At 36.8% G+C, this 23819-nt stretch overlaps 1 protein-coding gene across 2 annotated transcripts in view; it reads left to right on the plus strand.

The window, feature by feature from the left end:
• Window positions 1-23819, plus strand: part of fanca (FA complementation group A) — a 48818-nt gene that overhangs the window by 12009 nt on the left and 12990 nt on the right. The window contains exons 9-29 of one of the 2 annotated variants that reach the window (XM_088339259.1): window positions 459-522; window positions 762-868; window positions 1895-1971; window positions 2892-3033; window positions 4344-4477; window positions 4606-4716; window positions 4918-5013; window positions 6376-6438; window positions 8772-8848; window positions 9336-9396; window positions 10470-10519; window positions 11156-11226; window positions 11333-11431; window positions 12503-12639; window positions 12720-12790; window positions 14552-14651; window positions 16256-16443; window positions 16534-16627; window positions 18922-19113; window positions 19287-19360; window positions 20533-20658. In XM_088339259.1, the coding sequence (XP_088195385.1) occupies window positions 459-522; window positions 762-868; window positions 1895-1971; window positions 2892-3033; window positions 4344-4477; window positions 4606-4716; window positions 4918-5013; window positions 6376-6438; window positions 8772-8848; window positions 9336-9396; window positions 10470-10519; window positions 11156-11226; window positions 11333-11431; window positions 12503-12639; window positions 12720-12790; window positions 14552-14651; window positions 16256-16443; window positions 16534-16627; window positions 18922-19113; window positions 19287-19360; window positions 20533-20658 (2134 nt within the window). The remainder of the gene's footprint in view (window positions 1-458; window positions 523-761; window positions 869-1894; window positions 1972-2891; window positions 3034-4343; window positions 4478-4605; window positions 4717-4917; window positions 5014-6375; window positions 6439-8771; window positions 8849-9335; window positions 9397-10469; window positions 10520-11155; window positions 11227-11332; window positions 11432-12502; window positions 12640-12719; window positions 12791-14551; window positions 14652-16255; window positions 16444-16533; window positions 16628-18921; window positions 19114-19286; window positions 19361-20532; window positions 20659-23819) is intronic. The other variant, XM_088339260.1, reaches the window with a different exon arrangement.

Consider the following 23819-nt stretch of genomic DNA (forward strand, 5'->3'; position numbering starts at 1 on the left):
TGACTCCTAGTGGTACCAAAAAATTTTAATTTCGTAAAAAAACCATTGATTCGAATACTAAGCGAAAATACATAAACTATGATACTAATGATTTTGATGAATTTTCAAAGTAGCAGAAAAGATGCATGGAATTGATAGTTATCTGCCAGTTTTGACTGAGGATCCATGATGTACTGTAAGCATCCTTTTTTTAATCGTTTTCCATGTCTAAAACTTTGGAGAGAGCAATGTTTTTCAGAGGGAAAGTTTTCAAATGGACCAAAATTTGATTTTAAAATTGCCCTCAATTAATGTGGTAATTTTTTGTTTGTTTGTTTCAACTGTGTTTTGTTTTATTTTGTCAACTTGGTCCTAAATTTGATTTCAAAAGGCAGCAAAAAAGTCTTAAAAAGCCTTGAATCTAACTTTACTTAGGTGGTAGGAACCCTGTTATTTTTTGTGTTTGTGTTTCCCTTCAGGGCTTCTGGACCATGCAGACAAAAATTCAGCACGGATTCTATCTGAAACTGCACCAGAACAATGGTTTAGTTTTTAGTTATTTTATTCCACAGAACTATTTTGTTGTTGTGTTGTTGAAGTTGTTGAATTTAATTTCTTTTTTTTTTTTTTTAAATATTGTTTGTATTCATCTAATCATTTTCTACTATGTTGGTTGCTTTAACTCTATACAGAGATATATATTTATGCACATTAGTTTTTACATTTGTCGTGATGAATAATGGAGTCTTTTCCACACTTTTTGTGGGGTCTATTTATTACAGGTGTCTACAATTTAATATCTCGCTCTGTGACGCTTCTCCAGATGCCCTTCAGTGCTTTTTTAAACATTCATTAACACAGATTCTTACCTACAAGCCTCAACTTTCAGGTAATTACACATATGATATAGTCACTTTATGCAAATTTCTGTTGTTTTAAATACACTTTCAGTACAGATTGGTTTTAATCAAAATACAAAATAATTAAAGCCCGAGTGACGAACTTGTCGCGAGAACCTATTGTGTTTTCCTAAGATATTTTTTTCCCCAAAATTACGTTGCTTTTAACATACCCGAAAAAAACTCAGCAAATCTTATAGAAATTAGTTTGAGTGCTCCCTGGAGCAATCCTAACATAAAGTTTGACATAGAGCTATGAAAATTGGCAAGAGCATGTAACACACAGAAGCACGAATAAGTCTCTTGCACCATAATCTCAAATGTTCAGGGAATGCGCCATTAAATTTTGAATTTCCAATTGTGGTCTATTTTTGTAGATTTCAAACTAGTAAATTAATGACATCAAAAGTCTGCCCGAGCTACAGGGCATTTCCCGAGACATCCAGGTGCTTTTTTTCAAAAAAGTTTTTTAAAATTGAGTTATTTTTGTCATTTCCTCAAACAGCGTGTCCGAGACTTTAATTCTAAATTTAAAAACATTTGGACGGGCTTCCTCAATGTTCTTTGGTTGATTAAGAGCTACTGTGGAGACTGGCTTTGTTTTTTTCTTTCTTGTGCTTCTCTGTGCATTATTTTGCGGGCCACATACTATGATGTGGCAGGCCACATTTGGCCCGCGGGCCCTGAATTTGACACGTGGGGCCTAAACATAGGCGAAATCTCAAAATATATTCTCTGGATGCCAGAAAGTTTCCAAAATTTTACAACGTTTATTTCACTAGTGTCCCCTATAAATTGTTAAGTATTTCATATTCTCTCAGGACCGGAAATTAAAATGTGGCAAAAAATCTTGACATTTTGAAATACTATATGGTTGGGACAGGGCATCTAATTTTCCCATTAAGTTGGTCCACAAACTTTTTATTTGTTCACATTCAGTTTCCTATGTGCCATTATCCCAAGTTGCACGGGTTCTGCTTGTGGCTCTAGTTATGATTACTGTACTATTTCTTTAGTTTCAGATGCTATTGCTCTGCAGAACAAATGGACCTTTGCAAAAACCAGTCCGCTGATAACGTCTATTTTCTGTAAGGTGAGTGTGTATATTTTTTCGTTAAAAATAATAATTAAAAATGCTAAAAGCAGTCATGAACCGTTTTTACATTTCTGTTTGTAAACACAACCTTCAAAACTGACGCCGGATAAAGCAAAGGACAGAAACCAATTAAAAAACAGTGTGAAAATTTAAAAGTAGGCTACCTGATATAAAAGGCTCTTACAAATTTGCGTGTTAGACTCTGAAAATGTTTTAACTGCAACGCAAAAGACTAATGTTTATTTTAGTGACAATGTGTCAAAAAAGAATCGCCATCAAACAAAAATCATGTGTGAGACCCACAGACAATCTACCCCTGCATATTTATCTACAAAAGACCCTTGTTAAAATAATATGTTCTTGTGTTTGTTTCTTTTACATAAATTTGATTGATTGCATTGCTTTCCATTATCCCAGGAATATAATTTTGTCTGACCATCACTCTGCAGTAAAATGAAAGATTAAACATATCCACACAGTACAAATATTCTGAACAGTCTTTACTTAAGTAGGTCAAATGTGTAAAGACTTGTGTCCATAGATGCAAGTATAAATTTACATATACAGCCAATCTTTGCTCATCTTATTTTCTCATAAAAGCCCCTTCACATACACCGCTTCTGTGTTATTACAACCGTAACATATTTTGTGTTCAAATGTCAATGTTTACAGTATGTTACTCTGGTGGTATACTATCCCCCAACTCCAATCCAACATTACCAATGAATAGAAAATCTGTTTAAAGCGCAAAGTGGTCTCAGTTGTTTCTGTTTTTTTTTAATTCAAAATGATTGGAAAATAGTCAGAAATTAGCAAATTAGGGGAAAATATCTGTTTAAAAAAGAACTCTGATCAATTTGAGACGATGTTTCAAATCGCCCACCCTTATGTCTGTGTTTTGATTCATTTTATTAAAGTTGACTGCAGCCTTCAGTGTCACACAGCTGCTAGATCACCTGGAGCATGTTTTAGAGACACGTGAGGTCAGCTGGAAACATGTCCTTTGCTTCATCTCTACTCTGCTAGTGTACAACCCTTCTGCACAATCCAATTTCAGAGGTAATGCATAACTCTTTCAATGCCAGCTATTTGCAGTTTTGCTTATATACCACAGGCTTTTAAGTAATTTTAAAGCCCCTCAAATATTCTTTGCTTTTAAAGACATACAGTACATACACAAGTATTTACTCAACCACCAATTGTGCAAGTTATTCAATTAAAATGACAAGGGAGCCCTGTAATTTGGGAGTTTACCTCAACCATGAGAGAATGGGGAAAATGACATTGCTTTTTATTTTATTTTTTTATTTTTTATTTTGTTGGAACCCCCTTTTGAACGTTCCTGTAAAACTCGCCCAAAATCCCAATCCAAGGCATACAAAAAGTAATGCTGTAATCTGCAATAGGCGGGTCGCTTGGTGTGAAGAAACCAACTGTTAGAAAATTGAAGACATACAAGACCAGATATGTGTGAAATTTGCTCAAGAGCACTTTGATGATCCAGAAGAGGACTAGGAGAAAGTCCTATAGTCAAACAACCAAGTTAAACAAGACTGCATAATATATACATTGTTTTTATTTCCGTGTCTGCAGAGGTTGTATTAACTGACAACTTTCAACTATTGGCAGATTTTTTTTAATAAGTGAGGGAATTTTGGCGTGTTGAAAATTGAGCGATATACCAGTGCAGCAGTACGTCCTTAAGAATCTAGAGCGGCAGTAGCTCAGGAGGTAGAGCGATCGTTTTAGGATTAAGGGATCCCAGTTCGAATCCCGGCTTGCCCGTGTTACATGCCGAAGTGTCCTTGGGTAAGACACTGAAACCCCAATACTCCCAATAAGCAGGTTAGCGCCTTACATGGCTGCACAGATCACGGCCGCTATTGGGAAATGTGAAGCACAATGTAAAGCGCTTTGGGAAGTCATTGACTTGAAAAGCGCTATATAAATGCAGATCATTTCATTTCATTAAGAGAGAGCGGCATAGAGAGAAGTTTTTTTTTTTTTTTAATTTTTCTTTCTTTTTTCAAAAAAATTGTTTTTTCATGGAGTATCCACACACAGCTTTAGTATACATTTTTATGAACATATATATGTATTTTTTTAAAAGGCAGCGACCCAGACCCGAACATAATGATTGGCGTTTTATGCCTGACCCAGGCCAGAATTAGGGTCTGACTGGGACATGGGCTTAAGATCTTACTTCTGGTATATGCACCCAAACATACATGACTCCAAGGCCAAGAACTATTTTTATTTTTCGTTAAGGTACAGTAATCGTGTATACCTGTATTAAATAAGAAATCATTAAAAAATATATTTTTTTAATGCATATGTCTTTGTGTGACGTTTCCACCATTGCCTCTCAGTGCTTCTGTCCAGATTATTGACTTCTGCATTTGGTGGTTATGATTTGGAGAGCATGATAGCGGCATTTTTATTGGTGCGTCAGGGGGCACTGCACGGACCGGCTGTCTTCCCTTCTTACTGTGACTGGTTCAAGGTCAATATTCTTACTAGTTTATGTAATATATTTATCATGAATGTAGATATTACCACTAGAATGATTGTTTGCCTTTTTACTATTCTTCATAATTATTTTCTGCGTCTTTATTTGTTTGTTTGTTGCAGGAATGTTTTGGAGTAGCCAATGGTTTCCATGCTACCAGCAAGAAATCTTTGGTGTTTTTGCTCAAGTTTCTGTCTGACTTGGTTCCGTTTGAACCTCCACAGTATCTTAAGGTAATCTATCACTTTGGAGTGATACATGAACTCAAATAGTAATTTGAAACCTCTACATTTAAACTACAAAAAAATCACTTTAATGTACATTTTTCAAATACACAACCAGTCGGCTATGCGTGATTTTCTTTTTAAATAATGCAAATTGAGAATAGGTAACAGAAGAATGACGGCTAATAAATACTTTTCTATTTTTTTAAGGCGCATATCCTCTACCCTCCATATGTACCTGTAAAATACCGTAGCCTCCTCATGGAGTATGTCTCGCTGGCCAAGACAAGACTTACTGATCTCAAGGTAAGATTTAAGGATGGAAAAAGTAATTTTGTGGATGTCCTGACTCCCGGTCACGATTTTTAGGCTCTGAGTCATCGGATACGAGTCCCAATATGTCTGTCTGTCTGATTGATTTTTCCAACCGATTTTAAGATTGAACTTGTGATGAAAAGATACCTGAGCTTTTGAGTACATAAGAATTCGAATTGTCATTATTTTCATCGATAACTACGTAAATATTGTTTGCAACAGGATTAGACGTGGCGCTCCATGACACACATCTAATAAAGACTAAAAAGAAAAATAACAAAAAAATAGTTTTTCCTATTTTCAAGCGCTTGGAGTCTTGCCTAAGTTGTAAGTGTATCAGAATAATAGTGCATTGAAAAGTAGTGCAATGAAATTTTGCAGCAACACATTTCCAAAACAAGTTGAGTAACGGGAAGATGTGCACACCCAGGAGTTTGAAGGTGTAGACTCCACGCTAGGCCTCCATTGATGATGAGTGAGGATTTATCCGTGCATTTCCTCCTGAAGTCGAGTATGACTAATGTTGGTTAGGTGTACGGCTGACGTTTAATTATTAATTCATCGATTATCTTTTGATTTTTACTCATTGGGCATTGTGAAGTTTTATATTATTTAAACGTATTATTGACTGTAGCTGTTCTGAGTGGTTCTGTTTGACAAAAAACATCTGTCTTTTCATATTTAACCTTTGTTTTGACCAAAGTACAACAGTAGAATCAGTAAAAGAGTTTACACAACAGCATTTACTAAATTTCATAAAGTGACCAAAGGTTCTTTTTATCGCTGTTTGACACTGCAGCCGATCAACTGAAGAGGTCAGGAAGTCCACATATCAATCAATCAATCAAGCAATCAATCAAAACATTTTATTGGTCCCTCAAGGGGCAATTAAAATGCACACAGAGTAGCATACAACACCCACCCACATACATACAATAATCCAATGTTTAACTGTAAAGTGCTGAAGTCTATACAATGAATAAGAATTTAAAAAAATGTTTAAAAGTGAAAAAATGTATAAAAAGTACTAATATAAATGACTTGGTGCACTGTCGTGAATGATTATATATGCGTGTAGGACACCTTTTTCTCCTGTTTGAATTTTTTTAAAGGGGCTGGAATGGGCCAAAGCAATGTGATAACTCTGCAATGGAAACACAGCCATAATCTAATTTGTTTAACTGAGTGCTGATTGGTAGACCACATCTAATATCAGGTCAGCAACCAAGCAATCGGGTCCAAATTCTGATCACTTGTCAGGATCCGGACATCCCAAGGCTTATATGGATATCACAGTTATTTTTAATCAGTTGTATGATGGTTCGGTTGTAAATCACACATCTGCATTTTCAGGAATCTCTGGAAAATATGGGTCTGTATCAGGATGTTTCAAGTGCCGGAGACGCACAGTTCCAGGTACAGTAAATTAACGGAGTTAAACAAATGTTATGTTCAGGAATGAGAGTTTTCACGCAGCAAGATCTTGCAAAATCAAAACTGTCGAGATGTCTCCTTTCTCAAATGCATGACACTCTTCTTTAGCTATATCTGTATAATCATAAAGTTTAGTGTTACAAAAGGGACAGCGCTACACCTGTTCATGCCATTAAAAGACAGATTTTCGAGCGTCCCGAGCAAGTGCCCACACAGACGCGCTTCCTTCTATGAGCCGGGGGCCTTTTTTTTGTATCTGGAGCAAAGGAAGCTCTGAGCACAAATACATTATTGTCAGTTCAACTACGAAGGAATTGAATATTGAAAATATCGCGTTTTAAGGAGATTGAACCAAAATAAAACCACATGAATTCGAGGATGTATTTCATAGTTTTGCTTTATCATTAGGATCAGCCTTTTAATCCAATGAAAAATATTCTGATCCAGTTATTCAACCCGTATCAGATTCTAGATTGACTCTCTGAATCTGACTAGACCATCGCAAGATATCACTGATTAAATGTGCGTGTAACTTCCGCCAGTATTATCGCTGGTATTTATGCCATAGAGACAAACATGAAAATTATCAATTTATCTACAGTATCTATATACCAAAGACATATCCCCCTCGTGTGAGCTGGTTTGAGTCAAGAACACACTCGCATTCATGTGAGTTGCTGAGCCATGCAACCCTTCATCAGCAGAAAGGCCGACGGCATACACTGACTTACCCCCTCGTCATCATATGCGTCGGTATTAGTTATTCTTAAATATCCTTCACCATTCACATCTATCCCTAGCACGCACTCTGGCATCGATTAAATTAACCAACCTCACATCTGGAGCACGTTTCACCCCATCCATCCAACCACTTCTGCACTACATACTATTTTAGTCATACGGCCTTCATCCATTTTTGCCATATGTCCAAACCATCTCAGAACATTTTCATCGACCCTCTCACCACACCAGTTCTTCTCCTTACTTCCTCATTCCTTAACCTATCGGGTCATGTCACTCAACACATACTAGACAAATATCTAATTTCAAAGTCATTTAACCTAAGCCATACATCACTGTTGGTACCATCACAGCTTCATACAATCATAGCTTTGCATCCATTTACAGATCTCTACATTTGAACAATCTGTTCAGCACACGCATTGCCCTGCACCCTTCACCCACCCTCTTCTTCACATTCTCCTCCAAACCACCACCTGCTGCCACATACAAACTCAAACACTTAAACCCATCTACCTCCTGCAACTTTACACCATTCAACATCATTACCGTACATTCACTTTAAGCTTTTTTATGTTACACAGTATCAAACTCCACCACCAAAGTACTCAGTCCTGCTGCAGAGTCAGCCACCAAAGCACTGTCATCTGCAAACAACAGCTGACTTGTATGCAACCCACCCTTACACACAGTACCTGCTTTCCCTGCTCTTACACACACCTCATGCACGATTCCATCCATATACAAATCGAACAGCCAGTGTGACATGACACACCCTTGCCTCAAACCCACTATTACCGGAAACCACTCACTCAATTCACTTCCCAATTTTACTCAAACTCTACTATCCTCATACAAGCCACCTATCCCATATGTCCTCAGCACTTGCAACAATGCCTCTCAATTTATCTTATCATCCTTTCTCTAACTCCATAAATGTCCAATGCACCTACTTCTTTTGCTATAAGCTTTTCACACAATTGCTTCACTGTAAAAATCTGATCCATATAAAATATTCATCTTCTTTACCCATACTCCCTAAGTTTTGTTTTTTTGGTTTGAACAATTTTATTGACACTAGTAACAGCAAATAAACAATGTGAGGTTTTAACAATTTTTCTCGACAATTTTAACAGTAATTAAGCATGTTCACAATTTCGTTATTCACACTTTCGTTATATCTGATAATATGACGTTTTAACAATTTTTTTAACAGCAATTAAACACACAATTTCATTATATCATATCCCAACAATATGAGTTTTTATCGACACTTTTTACAGCAATTAAATATTTCTTGGTTTGTTTTTTTTGGTTTTTAGCAAATAAACAAAGTGAGGTTTGAACAATTTTTCTCGACAATCTCAACAGCAATTAAGCATATTCACAATTTCCTTCCAATCAAAATCGTGCCATAAAGCTTTCCCACCACACTCAACAGACGTATACCCCTCAAATTATTACACACCAGCCTGTCACCCTTCCCTTTGTACAAGGGAACCGTGTGATCAAACCATTGAAAATAACAAAACATTGCCAATTTTCGTCTGTTTAATTGTGGGGTTCTGTGCTAGGCTCTTCGGGATGTGGAGAAGGCAACATCTCTTTTTGAGAGTACAGGAAAAATCTCTGCAACGGTTATGGAGGCCAGGTACAGTACTCTAATTTTGCTAGCAAATTTATCACCAACTATTTATTTTAGATATTTGTTCTATGTTCAGCTTTCATTATTTTATTTGTTGGAACTTTAATTGGCATCCTTATTGTGAAAGTAGCATTTGAACAGCATTAAATCAAAATAAAATACTTTCTTGAAAAATGGCAACATATTTCAAGATATTACCTATTGTTCTATTTTATTGATGTTCACTATGTTTTGTGTACTGTTACGCAATGCTGAATCAATTGCACCCTGGTCATCCTGCAAGGTGGATTTCGACTTGTAGGCCCTTTCCAGGTTTCCTATTTTTCTCGTGCTGAGGTTTTGAGTTTTTCATTGCCCGTATATTGATTTAAGATCAGGGGATGGTGTAAGTGTAATCCTGTGCAGTCCTTTGAGACATCTTGTGACTTAGGGCTATACAAATAAATGTGACTTGACTTGACTTGAATACAAATAAACTATGCTCTCCTCATAGTATCTTCCGTCGGACATATTTCCTCACGCAGTTTCTTCCTGCTTTGCTAAAACCTAGACTGGTAAGTTTCATATTGTGTATTTTTTAGTACTGCATTTTGAACATTTTTCTGATACTGTACCTGTTTTTTGTAGCCTAGATAATGTATTTATTGTTCACTAAAATAAGGTTTTCGGCCTAACTCCCTTTAGGGTGGTAGAAATGACTCTCACATTAAATACTGTAAAACACAACTCCCTCTTTGCCTATAGTATATTGCACACACTGACATATGAACTTGCAACACACTTGTTCACTTGGCAAGTACTTATAACATTTTTTGCCGTGTTGCAGTAGAGGCAGGGTTGTAGTTCTCCCTGATGTACACTACTCTGCCATCTGTAGATGGGTTTCCTCTTTATTTTTCACAAAATAGAAGCAACATCCATGCATTAATTTAATATGTTATTTACTGAGGAAGAATTTCGATTTGTAGGTGTTTTCATTAACGGGTGATTTGCATATTCTCTCATAAGGAATTGCAATAATATCGTGTGGTGGACCAACTGTTAGAGTACCTACATAAAAACGTAAAATAAAAATGTTATAGAAAGAACAGGAACAGACTTTGTACTTGCACTGATTGGGGAATTTTTTTAAATTTCAGTGCCAATCTTTAAGTACCACATGATTCGATTACAATTTTGGGGTATGATTTTGGGGAAACACATACTTAATAGAGAAAATATTACACTGACACACCCTACCTTTGATAGAAAATTGAAATTGATTTTTAATTTCTATAAAAAGAGGATCTAATTTGAACTGATGTATAAAAGAGTACATTTATTGTCCTGACTAAAACTAGACCAATGTTTTGTTAAATTTCTGTTAAATATAACTACACAAATAAAAGGATGACTTGGACTAAAAGACTGAAATTGTAGACTCGTAGTTCAATGACACTTGACAAAATGCAAAAAAAAAAAAAATGTTGAGATTGTCTAAAGGTGATAAAAATAAAAAAAAAAGAACGGAAATTGGAATAATATTATGATACATATAAAAATGAGTGAAGATTACTGGTGTTTTAGGGGTTGGTTTGTGTATATCTTAGATGTCCAAATAATACAGATTTGTTTTTGACAACTTTAGCTTCCTGTGAAAGAAGATGCTCAAATGAGGTTCATTGAGGCACTGAAAAGGTTAGTTCTTGGCATGTATACTTTTGTTTATTAGAGCACGCTATGTGGCTCGGGATCGAGCGGGTCGTCTAGGAACTGGAGGGTCGCTTGTACGATTCCAGCTCTTCTCTATGTTATTAGTTACCCCTTTTGAATTGACACCTTTACCATGATGAGGGTCTGTTCATGCTAGTTTTATTCATGCACAAAGCGTGAAGTTACATTAAACTCACATCTTCCTCGACACATATATTCCACTTGTTTTACCCTGACTGCCTGGGTGCCCCTGGTGGCCGTCATAAAATATTTATAAATTAGCAGCATCATTGCATAAGCCTTATCGTTGAAAGCTTGGGGAAAAAAGTTGCGGCTTATAGTCTGGATTTTACGATATACGTGTGTTTGTGTATCAAATCTCCTGTCTTTGCTTTTTTGCCCTTGTCTCTTCAATCCATTACAATTATTTTTGTAATACTTCACCAATTTCCCCGCCACCTTAGCAAGGGGTTCGTCATTCTTTATCTTTCAAATAATGTCGAATCATCCTTTTATTGATTTATTTCTAACTTGCTTTTTACAGGTCTTGCACACACTTTTTCGTGAAATGTCATTCTGTACATTAAATATATTTATATAACTTGATATCTTTTTGTTCAGAGCAGAAAAGATTCCTGCCACTCTTTACTCATCATACATAGAATCTTGTCAGAAGCTACCACAATTCGAAAGTGAGTCAACTTTGAACCAAGCACATGCACAAAAATACTTTCTCATGTTAAAATTTGGTTTATGTCAATTTTCAACTCAGAAAAATAATCAATGTTATAATTACAGGGAATGATTTATGTGAAAATAGTCAGGATGATCATCTGCATGTTTTAAGACTCATGCTGCAGGAGCTCAGAAAGCTGGTCTTGAAAGAAAATGATGAAGGTATGTTCACATTTGACACGTACATTTCAGTAGATCCCCAGGATACGGCTTATCGGGAGCGTGAGCTTTCTCCAAGGTGGGCGCGTTTTACTTTGGAGAATTTTTTTTACATTCTCAAAATATTGTGCAATTGCTCCTCCACTACACAAGGGCACAGTGACAGTGTTTTGTTTACTTTAAGCCCCCATACACTGGATTACGCAAAGAGTATAAGCCTTGACTACGAAGTTTGGACATGAAGTGAAGGAGATTCTTGAGTTACCTTATGAAAAAAATATTTAGCACGGATGCAAAGACAGGCAAAAAGAGACGGAGTAAAGAAACAATCAAAAGTCATCTACTGAAAGCTAAGATGAGGAAGTTTGACGAAGCGTACTTAGCACTTCACTGCGACCACGGAGGGAGACGAGAAAAGATTGGGGTACTTGCTCTGTTACAAATGTTGGCGGCGGAAAGGACGAAGCCAAATTGATTAAGCCGTCACGCTTAACAGACGCTTGAGTTTTGTCCAGCGAAAATGTGCCGAAAAGTGTAGATTTGGCATGGACGGAGGTGACGTGTTAACACCAATATTGAGAAATTATCGTTTTGTTCTCTCCCATATTATGTGATGTCTTTAAAAAAAAAAAAAATTCGGGGGGGGAGGGTGGCGACAGGATTTTTTTCTTCCGAGAGGAATCGTGACAAAAAATAATGGAGATGCTCTGCTTTACGGTGTGGAATAAGATGTTTATTGTCAGCCCCTCTTTACGCCACATTCCTCACTGTACAATATCCCCAACAAAATATCTTGCTTGCCCAAAAACCTTTAATACTCAAACTTTGAGGTGTTCATCTCAATATTTCTGTCTGCAATAGGTCGGCATTACTTTAACTGCTTCACTGCTTTTAGCTAGAGTCACAACATCTTAAAAATAAATATGCTATTGACTGAATTATCTCCCACAATGCATATCTCATACTCTGTTCAGTTCAGAATATTGTGTGCTTTGTGAAGACACAGCATCTCAGCAACGCAGCTTGCAATCATGCACGAGAAACCTGATTTTTAACACGACTCTAATTTTTCAGCAGATATGTCAGCTCTACTTTCAAAGATCTCCAACTCTTTAAGCCTTGTTTTTCCTTGTCCTCCAAATGAACTTTTGGAAAAGAAACTCATAAAACTGAAAATTGACGTGCTTTCATTGCCGGAGCTCCACTTGCAGGTATGAGCTGAAACTCCCTTTAAGTTTCCTTAGGCATTCGCTGGTAATATTAATTGCAAATCCTCTCCTCTCATCCTCAGGTTGTTGATGTGATTTTAAAAAACTTTTGTGAGTGCATTTTAGATGCATCCAAAGTTCACCCTCCAAATAAGTGAGAAATCTTTTTTTTTTAATATTAAATGTAAAAGATGACTTTGTTTCAACAGTGCAAGAATTTGTCATGATCACATTGGCCCAACACTATAGTACTGGGTAATAATTTTTGAATCACCTGGGAGTAGAAACTTACAAGCACAACAGCGCATGCATAAAGGATATGCAAGTATCCCCTGATAAGAAAAATGCCATGAATAGTCACCAAACTTAATATGCACTTCTCCCCGTACGCAAAGTTCAGACACTTACAATATCAGAATTGACAAAACATCTGAATTGTAGGTGCATTAAATCTTCTTTTACCATGCAGTCTTATTAAATCAAAAAGCACTTGTGCCAGATAAAAAGTATTTTGAAACATTTATTATGCCTTTTGAAACAAGTCTTTAAATTTACAATATAGGTCTTTATAAATCATGTATTATTAAAAGAAATGTAATTTAAAAAAAAAATCAAAACAGAAGTTTAATCAAAAAATATTATACCTGCCAACTAGTCAAAACACAGAAATCAGGTCATTGTGTTAATCAACTAAGCAGAAAATCCACTTGTTTTATCCATCTTAGGGGGCAGCCATGTTTGCATTTGCAGGGCTTATAGTATTGCGGCACTGTGCCGGATCACCAGCCTTTAACTATTAACTTGTGTTTCTAGATAGTATTTATTGAAGTCATGGGACTGCTCGATTTTAGTGCAGTTGTGAACAACCCAATGTGGGTAGTGTTTTTTTTTTCATGCTGTTTGTCCTATCTCAATGATCAATATGCACAGAAAAAAATGTAATTGTATTCTGAACAAATGTCTGTGACTGGGATTTCACGAAGACTTCCCATATCTCTCGGATTGCCGGCTAGTTAACTGGCTCTGATTGGCATCAGTGTCACTCGTAAGTTTAAAAACAGCTTATTAAGGATTTCCCTATCCAATGTTAGTGTCGTATACCTGGCAGATATCACATCCAAAACAAGCATCGGATATCATCTGAATCCATCCTGAATCTTTGATATTACCTCTGATGTTAGCCTTCTTATACAAGTAGTAGATTCCAGATTGTGCTTTTGCCCTTTTAACCAGAAGCATCCGTCTCATTCAGTCCCTTTGATCATAACTCCAATGTATTCATTAGGTTTGCAACCCATCTTTATTGTTATCATTTTTTTGTAATTTTGGTAGTCATAATCATAGTAATTTGAAAAGTGCAAAAATGAATATTTTGGGCCGAAAAATGTGAAAAGTTTGGCCAAAAACTGAAAATGTTACACTGTAATAAACGTTTTAGGATTGTTTCTCTAAGTTTTCCTAACCCTATGGAAATAATGTATGTCCTTTCTCCTCGAAGAAGCTCAAGCTTATTATTTTTTAAATTTGTACTTATTTTTTTAGTAACATCACTGTTGTTCATGCCACACGTGAGGACAAAACTTTGTTCTGCTTCAAAAAACAAGTTAACCTAGGACCTGCAGCTGTGACATACAGTGATTTTCAGTATACAATAAGGAACAGAGAGAAATGACTGCCCTCTTGATGAAATAAATCAATATTGCCTCTCATATCATATTCCAGAAATTTAGGGTTATTCAACTCAAATAATATTAATAATTTCAAGGATATTTTCTCAGTTAAATTCCCCTCTAAAGTATAATCGAGAATTAAATACATAGTTTTCAATCGTTGTTGACTCCTTCTATTTATATCATATCCCCTTTATACAGTCAAATACCATTTGTAATTAAGGCCATTGATTTTTTCTTTCCAGGCAGAATACGTGGGCTTCTAGTTTTGTGCGTGTACTAATATGTAACACGCAGTTTTTGTCGTGCCTCATACACAGACTATGGTTTGTGCTCCATGACCAGGTATGCAGATCAATATCACAGAAAGTGTTGCTCTTTTCTCCATACATTATTTATTTATTTACTTATTCAAGTCACGTTTATTTGTAGAACCCTTAATCACCTTAATCAAGTCTCAATATTTAAAGCTGGATTAATGAAACAGTTTATGGATTAATGAAAGTTTTTTTTTTATGAAAAGAACACTCTTTAGTTGTGTAGCCTACTATACCAGGAAAATGAGATGAGTCATTTTTTTTACAGTAAAAAACATATTTTTCCAGCTTTCCAAAACCAGTAATGATGAAACATTTTATTTTTTCATTTTGATTTGCCTTGTTGATTAATCTGTTAAATTTGTCACAAAACCTTAAACATGTTGATGATGCTCCGACCCAATAACAAGACTTTTCAGAAAGACAGTAAGTACTGTATACCAGATACTGCACCTCAAAGCCTGATAATCGAGTTTTATGGTTAAAGCTCTGAAAATTTTACCCTGACGGTCTAATATACTTGATATTTCCCTAAAAACGACGGCCATCTAAGCTTGAATACATGTATAAAGTTGTATTTCATCTACTTACAGCACTACCTACAGGTGAAAATATATTATTTTCTAAGACTGTTCTGTCCAAGCGGGTCAACCGGATTGAAGTTATTTATTCTGCAAAGAAGGTTTGGTCATTCAGGATGTTGCAAAATGAAGTTAACACTTTTATATCAAAAGCTGCTGCAGTTGCGACTTGTTATTTGACCCATAAAAAACAAAAAACCCTATTTTGAGAGCCAAAACAGTCATGAAAAATCATGACACAAACATCAGCCTTGAGAAAATTAGCAAAGGTTTGAAATGTATTTTGAGATTTCACAACAATTATCTTACAAGATCTCCCCAAAAAATAAGCGAAAAAAGCTGTCTGTTTTACATTCAGAAAGAGTTATGATATTGTGAAAAAGCCCAATAAAAACAAAGAAGTCTTGGAATGGAAAAAATGGGAAGTCAGATTTAATGTATATATCTACAATTTGTTTTTTGCATTTCAGTCACATCGTTGCAAAAAACGTTTGATTTGCAGTTTTTGCCTGTCAATCGCTTTTCACTCAACAAAGTTTGCCACTTTCTTTTTTCCGTACGTACCTAATATCATAGATCAGGGGATGGTGGAACAATAGTCTGTACAGCCCTTTGAGACTTCTTGTGATTAAGGGCTATATAAATCAACATGACTTGACTTGACTGTACCTCAACTGGACAACAGAGGCATGTATATCCAGATAAAACGAACATATTTCTTATGTCTAACAATCAACGTGAATTAAAGATTTAGAATTCAGAATTCAAACAAGCATGGTAAAAACATTGGGTTTCAAAAAGGCCGTGTCACATAAAGAAATTCAGCAGCTGTTGGCTTCATTGGCTTGTCTGCGCTACAGGATGTTTATATGTAGTCCAATTACGTAGTCAGTTGGATTGGGACGTCAAATCTAGTTCCGTGAATTTTGAATGATAAGTCTGACATCCTTAGTACTTCATAAAATGTTGTATGAAAGAAGAATGACACATACTCCTGTTGTCCAAGTTTCTGAAGATATTTGACTTGATTTGTTTGTATTTCCTTCTTTAGGGGTCCAGTCTGAGGGGCTCACAAATGCTTGGCCTAGCAACAATTGTGGTCCACCTTCATGCATCCATGTCCCAATGTCTTGGGGTGCAACTGATTTCCCTGAGGCAGACAGACACAGTATCTGTTTTAGAGGCTCTCAATTCAGCTCTGGTTTGCAACACCCACACTGGAATGCACTTTTGTTTGAGGTGATTTAGTAAACCAAACACGTAACACCTCATATGCCTTTTATAATTCCATGTTATGTTTGCTTAAAACTCAATATTTTGGTTACTCAGGTTTTGTGTGGCTGCCTTATGCTACTGGATCTGTAGAGCGGACTCATACGATCAACTACAGCAAGACTTATCACCCAATGGCCTTTATAAAAAGGTGTGCCTCATTCGTTGGTTTTCAGTCATGCATTTAGTACATTTGTAAAGCTTGGCATTTTGCATTTTTTTGTTGGTTAGTTGTTTGTTGGTTTTAGTCTGCTCCTACTGAATTTGAGGATCGACATCCTAAATGACCCTCTATTACCCCTACATAGACCTTACCATAGCAGCTGAAAAATGTGATTTCCCCTGTAGTTGGAATGCACTCTCTGGTCCCCTGTCTTTTGAAAGGGGGACCATCACCCCAGCCTACCAATCCAGAGGTACTGTCCCCAATGTCCCAGCAATGTTGCAGAGGCGTGTCAGTCATGACAGGTTAATAACATCAAGTCAAGTCAAATTTATTTATATAGCCCTTAATCACAAAAATGTCTCAAAGGACTGCACAGGATTACAGTTACAAAATTACACAATTACCTGATCTTAAACCAGCATGCCAGCAGAAATATCACCTCGTACTCAATCAAGGGTCTTAATAAACTCAGGGCAGATCTCATCCATCCCTTGGGCTTTGATGGTGAGGAATGTTTTAACCACCTCAGAGATGAAGAGCCAAACTCGAAGTCTCCGGGCTCCGTTTCCTCACAGAAAGACGTGTTGGGGGAATTAAGGTATTCAAAGTATACTTCCCACTGTTTTACAGCATCCCAGGTACAGGTCAACACTTCCCCATTTCCACTATTTAAAGTGTTATTGTGCAATGCTTTCCTCTTCTAAGAAGGCTGACTATGGACCAACATTTCTTCGAAGCAATCCGGATGTCGCCTTCCATGTCATGGCCAATCTCCTCCCATGCCAGAGTTTTGATTTAGGTGACAACTAAAGACTCATTCTGCTTTTCCGGCTGAATACTAATAGCTGCTTCAGGAGTCCCACAGTCCCAAAAACTTTGATTATACTAATTATTCATCTTGATGGCATCCATTACTGCCGGTGTTGACCAACATGTCCAATGGTAGGCACCATCCACATTACGCCCACTGCTTTTGTGATAGCTCTAACAATGGAAGTACGAAACACGGATAACTCTAACTCAATGTCCCCCGCTTCCATGGGACATCTGCAAAGTTCTGCTTGAAGAGGGATTTGAAACTTTCTAATGCTAGATTCTTGTAAACATTCCCAACAGTGCCCCACCATAGGCCTGGGTCTGCCAGGTCTGACAAGCATCTTCCCACATTATCTAAGCCAGCTTGCCACCTAGTGGTGATCATTTGACACGTCCAACATTCTCTTCACCTGTGCATCCATAGCAACAGATTAAATGACTAGAAATTCAATCATCAAACTACAACTTATGTTGTCCTGGTGCCAAGTGCACACCTTTATGGACCTTGACGAGCACAGAAGTCCAGTAAAAACAACATCACTTAGGTTTAAATCAGGAGGGACCACCCTTCCAGGTCTTGCTGCCATTGGCTATGTGAGCGTTGAAGTCCCTCAGTGGTACGAGGGAGTTCCCTGTGGTAGCTCTCTCTAGGACACCCTCCAAGGACTCAAAAATGGGTGGGTACGCTGTACTGCTCTTTGGTTTGTAAGCACATACAATAGCCAAGCCCTTTCCCCTCACGTGAAGGTGGAGGGAGGTTACCCTCTCATGTACTAGGTGAACCCAAACATACAGGCGCTGAGCTAGGTTATCACATACCACACTCTGACTCCCACTGCGGCAACTCCAGTGTGGAAGAGAGTCAAACCCCTTTCAATGGGACTGTTACCAGAGCCCAAGCTGTGTGTGGAGGTGAGTTTGACTATGTGTAGTCGTAAACTCATTATCTCGCACAGCAGCTCGGGCTTTTTCCATGCCAGAGATTTGGCATTCCATGTCCCAAGATCCAGCCTATCTAGCCAGGTATCTATTTGCCATGGTATCCTTCTTTGGCAGCTCCCTACACTCCTGACCCTGATTGCCCCTCATACAGTTGGTCAGCCCATGAAAAGGGGGACCCATTTATTCCCTTTGGGGTGAGCCGGACTCCTCCCATGGGTGTAAGCCCGGCCCCCAGGCTCTTGCCAGCTGTCCCGTTAACTTGCATGTGGGCGTGGGAATTAGAGCTAATTTTATACATTCTTTCATATAATTTTCAATGTTTGGAAGCTCTGTATATTTCTAAATAGTTGATCCTATCGCAGGGTACTAAAAATGCCTGGATATAATGTTATCAAGCCGTTTGTACAAGGTGGTCTGCAAACAAAATAATCAAAATACCCCAAGCACAAGTTTATTACTTTCTATCCCTTCAGAATATTCCATTATCTTGTCTGAAGCTTTTCTTTTCTATCCCCATTTAGCTTCAGTATCTTATTCCAAGAATGTTGCCTGAGGCGAGGAGTACTTTTTTTGATGCCCAAGAGAATAATGAGTTGGACGGTAGTGGGTTGTTGCACGATGCAGATGATGCCACCAATACATGGAAAAGGACTGCTTTGTATCTATGGAGACACCCCTCGTTCATCCGGCTTCAGACCCAGCCACAAAGTCAGGTAGTATAAATGTGTACTTTGTTTTTCATGATTTTTTAAAATATTTCTTTTAATTCTTTTATTTTTATGAATCTTTTAACCAATACATGGTTCCTCAAGGTGTCTCCTATCGATCAGATAATTTCTTCTAGAAGTTCATTTATAATTCAAAGTAACACAATCTCTACCTGTAGTTATCCTTTCGAGAATGGCTGGAAAATGAACTCCAAGTTGACAGAAGTAGAGACACCCTTTCTGATGCTGAACGGTAATGCAACTTATGACACACATTTCATTGAATATTGATGACTGAAAGTGCCAACATTTAAAACTAAAATCAAGTAATTAAATAAATGTTAAGTTGGTTAAACATGTTATGTATTAATATAACCTGGAATTAAAATATTCAACAATTAAAGAAAGCCCAATTCTATAAAATATTGAGTAATCTAATGCGTGGATTTAAAGTGGTCAGAAACAAGGTGGCATACCTTTGTGAGCTTTGTGGTGCTTGCCGAAACAAGCACAAACACAAATTAAGATTATTATGAGAAGAAACATAATATTAAAGTCCAGTCCCAGATGCAATGAGATTTATAAACAATTTAGAAATCGTCGGTACTTCGCAGATTTTCACTTTTTGCGGGTGGTTTTGTTCCCCATTAACCGGGTCTAAAAAAAATAATAAATAAAATAAAAAATTAAAAAAATATATATATATATATATATATATATATATATATATATATATATATTTTGTTTGTTTTTTTTTGTTTTGTTTTTTTGAAGGTGCGCCGCTACTTCGCGGATTTTCACTTATCGCGGGTGGTTTTGGTCCCCATTAACCACGATAACCGAGGTCTCACTGTATGCAGTTTTGCTCAACACTTAAAGTTGTCTAAGTCATTTCTATACAAATCGTTTAATGAAATAATCAAAGGCTTCTGTTGTGCAAGCCAACGCTTAATAGCACTATTCATGTAACGGAATAAAGTCATTGTGCATCAATCAATTATTTTGGAATTGAATTTGCTTAGTAAGCAGGGTAACCAATTGCAACTTAGTGCCTGTCCATTCAACTTTTATGGCAAGATTTACATGAAATGCCACCTCACCGGATTATTAAATAACCAGGCATTTAAATATCAAAACGATTGCTTAAAAAAAAAAAAAAAAATATATATATATATATATATATATATATATACTAGTATATATATATATATATATATAAGTCCAAAAACACTTGAATAAAGTCACTGGGATTGTTTAATTCCAATTCTATTTAATAAATGATCCATTTAAAAAAAATCTCAAATTTTTATTACAATATTTAATGGATTTGTTTCTTATTTTGGTAATTTTGGTCTACCATGTCTATGAATATGAAATTTGCATTGCAAAATAACAGGTAGTATAATTTTTCTAACTGTGAATCAGGTTGGAGTACCATCAGTGGGCTTGTCAAAACTATCTGACCCGTCCAGAGGATCAGGGGGGCTGTGCTGGAAACATGAAAAGTCTATGTTCTCATCTAATCAATGCTATTATGGACCAACAACAAAGGTTTGTGGCTCTTTATTGCTTAGCACATTGTAATTCCCGTAAATTCCATACTACAGGCCGATACTTTTTTGCTACCTTTTAAACACTGCGGCTTTAACCCATTAACGTTCCGCCAGCTGGACGCCAGACTTTTGGTAAACAAGATTATGTCTTCACGATGTCACCATACACTTAAATACCACATATCATTGGAAAGTTTAAACTCTTTGCATCCAAGATATGACGACCATTTCAAAATATACTCATCACAGAAACATCAAGATTAGTCTGAAACAAGACACCAAAAAACTATAAAATCTGTATAACTCACCCAAAAGTCTTGGAATAAACCACAGTTTAAACTATTTCCCACAAACATGGTCTGGTTATAGTCATGAAAGTCCAGTGAATCCAACAGAGTACAATCATTACTCCAAAACACACGATAATGCCGACAGATAAAAAAAAAAAAAATCTGCCTAAAAGAATTCCTGATTCGTTTCACAGTCATTGTTGTAATCAGTGTTTGTCTAGAAAATTCCTCTTTAGAAATGAACAGAATTGTTCGATGACTTCTGGTATAGCTGTTATTCTCTGACCTTTTGATTGACACCACTCTTGGCCAATTGCAAGCTTTTTTTCACGGTCCGTAGCTTGTGAAAACCTGTGAGGGCAAGTATTGAAAAAAAAAAAAAAAACCCGTCATGACCAGTTCAGATTCAAAAATCTTTAGCCAATAATGACCGACTCTAATGTGGTTTGTCACATTGGTTAGCTAATGAGTTCCCAACGTAAATATGTACACATTTACAGTGTCCATTTAAGTCTGGGCCGGAAAAAGACATGCGCATATGCAACTCGTGATCCAAATTGGTCAAAATAAAATACACAAATGCAAAGTTTTAGGGCTGTAAATAGGTTGTCTCCAAATGGCTACTTTTGGAAACGCCTAGACGTACCGTTAGAAAAATTTTGAAAATACAATGTTTAGTTTTTCAGACTTTAATCAAATTTGACAGGGTATTAGGTAAGGCTTCAGGCTATTGTCTCAACTGTTTTTCAGCTAAGATGCCAATGCTACACTCATCTGCAGACATTTGATTGGGGAAAAAAAATTCAGGCGAGAAAGAGAACTTTACATTATTGTGTGTTCCAACTCAGATAACTCGATGTTAGTAGCAGTTGCAGTAATTCTTTCAATTTGGGACAAAACTTCAAAGTTAAAAAAAAATACCAAAACAGTCCAACAACAACATTCAATGTACTTTGAGTACATTTTGAATTGGGATTTTAGGCAAATTTTACAGAAATGGTATGGGGTTAACTGCAGTACGGCTTAATTATTATTATTTTTTCTTTGGCGGATGTTTTTTTTTTACCCATCAACAGTAGACCAATAAAAAGAGTAAGTAGTTCACACATGTCCATTGAAACTTTACAATGAATCAAAACGTCCGTTGTTGTAAACCAGTCACTTGTACTAACCCTCAACAAAAAGGAAAATACTAGAAGAAAAGCGTATGATAAAGCGTTTATGTTGAAAGCAATCCCTCTGGCAGTCAAAGAAGGACTTGAAGCTGGCCCCCGTCAGCCTGGCATAAATTAATCAATAGTGAAAAGGTGGAGGCGCCAACAGGGAGAACTCTAAATTCATATAAAACATAACCGACGTAAAACAGTGTTTGACATTAATTAATTTATAATTCAATGCGTACTTAAAATATTTGAACTTTTCACCCACAAATCAAATCCTCCATTTATAATCCCAATTGAATCGCAGTGAAAGTTATCCATCAAAAACGCTTCTGTTCTCTTTCCGTATCATCAGAGTCATTGTCATGTCCAGGAACGGTGACAAGCGAATGCAATTACCGTAAATTCCGGACTATAAGCCGCTACTTTTTTCCCAAACCTTCAACCATGCGGCTTATTCAGTGATGCGGCCAATTTATGTTATTTTTCTAACAGCCGCTAGCGGCGCTCGAGTACAAAGGGTAAGATTTAGACCGGTGGAATATATGCGCCGAGGAAGACTGCGACTTCTTAGCTTGTGCACAAATTAAATTAGCGTAGAAATATCCTCACCATGCAAATTGCAAAAAGAAAGGCACATGACGCAGCTTTCAAGCTAAATGCAATCGAGAAGTCCAATAAAGAAGGAAACAGAGCTACTGCACGTAAACTTTACTTTGCGAGCGTGTTGCTAGCGTGTTTTTGAATAAGGGAGCGTGGGACGACGTCTATATGACATAGTCTCTTTCCCATACTGGGGAAGACGACTTTAATGACGTCAGTTATAAGGAGAAAAACGAGGATGGTTTACCGTGATTTTTACAAGTACTGTATATTTTTTTAACAGACCCGTTTACTGTTTTGCAAGCGTGTTGCTAGTAGCGTTTTGCTACCCTTCACAGGCACGGTTTGGGATGAAAGTTATAATATTATTATTAAAGCTTTGAAAACTCTCTCGGTGTACCATCTATCTTTGTAAATATGTGTAACCGATGTATAATATGTATTTGCACCTGTATATTTTTGTAATGTATTTATTTGAGACACTTATTCTGATATGTTTTGCGAATTAAAAAAGAGGGGCAGGACAAACGCGGGCTGACGGGAAGTGGGGTAAAGGTGAGTGAGACCTGTTGTCGCGGCGGACAATAGTGGATATATATTTTTCCCTCCCTTACCTTTGGAAATATAGACTTTTTTTCCTTGGATTAGTTTCAACGGGTACCCGGACTCTGCAGGTCTGCATCAAACCTTAAGTACTGGTATAATTTTCCATTCATTTTGCCGACTGTGGTTTTTGGACTGTGTACTTTATATTCAGTTACAATCGCGGGACTCAAAGTCGGGGTTTGGGTTAAATTTGTGATTGTGTTACATATTTTAATGTGGGCGCATGCGGCTTATATACAGGTGCGCCTTGTGTAAGTACAAAAGCGGTTATCCTATTAAAATGTGGTGGGTGCGGCTTATAATCAGGTGCGCTCTATAGTCCGGTTACGGTAATTGTATTTTTTTTTATGAGTATAAATCTGTTTTTAGTAATATCAATAACATTTTGAACCCACCTTTATTTGTAAGTATTTGGCTGCTGTGCTCTTAATGAAAAGCAGATTTTTGACTTTGCCGCAACAGCTTATTATAACCCTCAGCAAAATTTGAGGCAAATTGCA

The sequence above is a fragment of the Urocampus carinirostris genome, chromosome 7, assembly GCF_059441175.1.
Source record: "Urocampus carinirostris isolate Australia breed hairy pipefish chromosome 7, RoL_Ucar_1.0, whole genome shotgun sequence".
NCBI lineage: Eukaryota > Metazoa > Chordata > Actinopteri > Syngnathiformes > Syngnathidae > Urocampus > Urocampus carinirostris.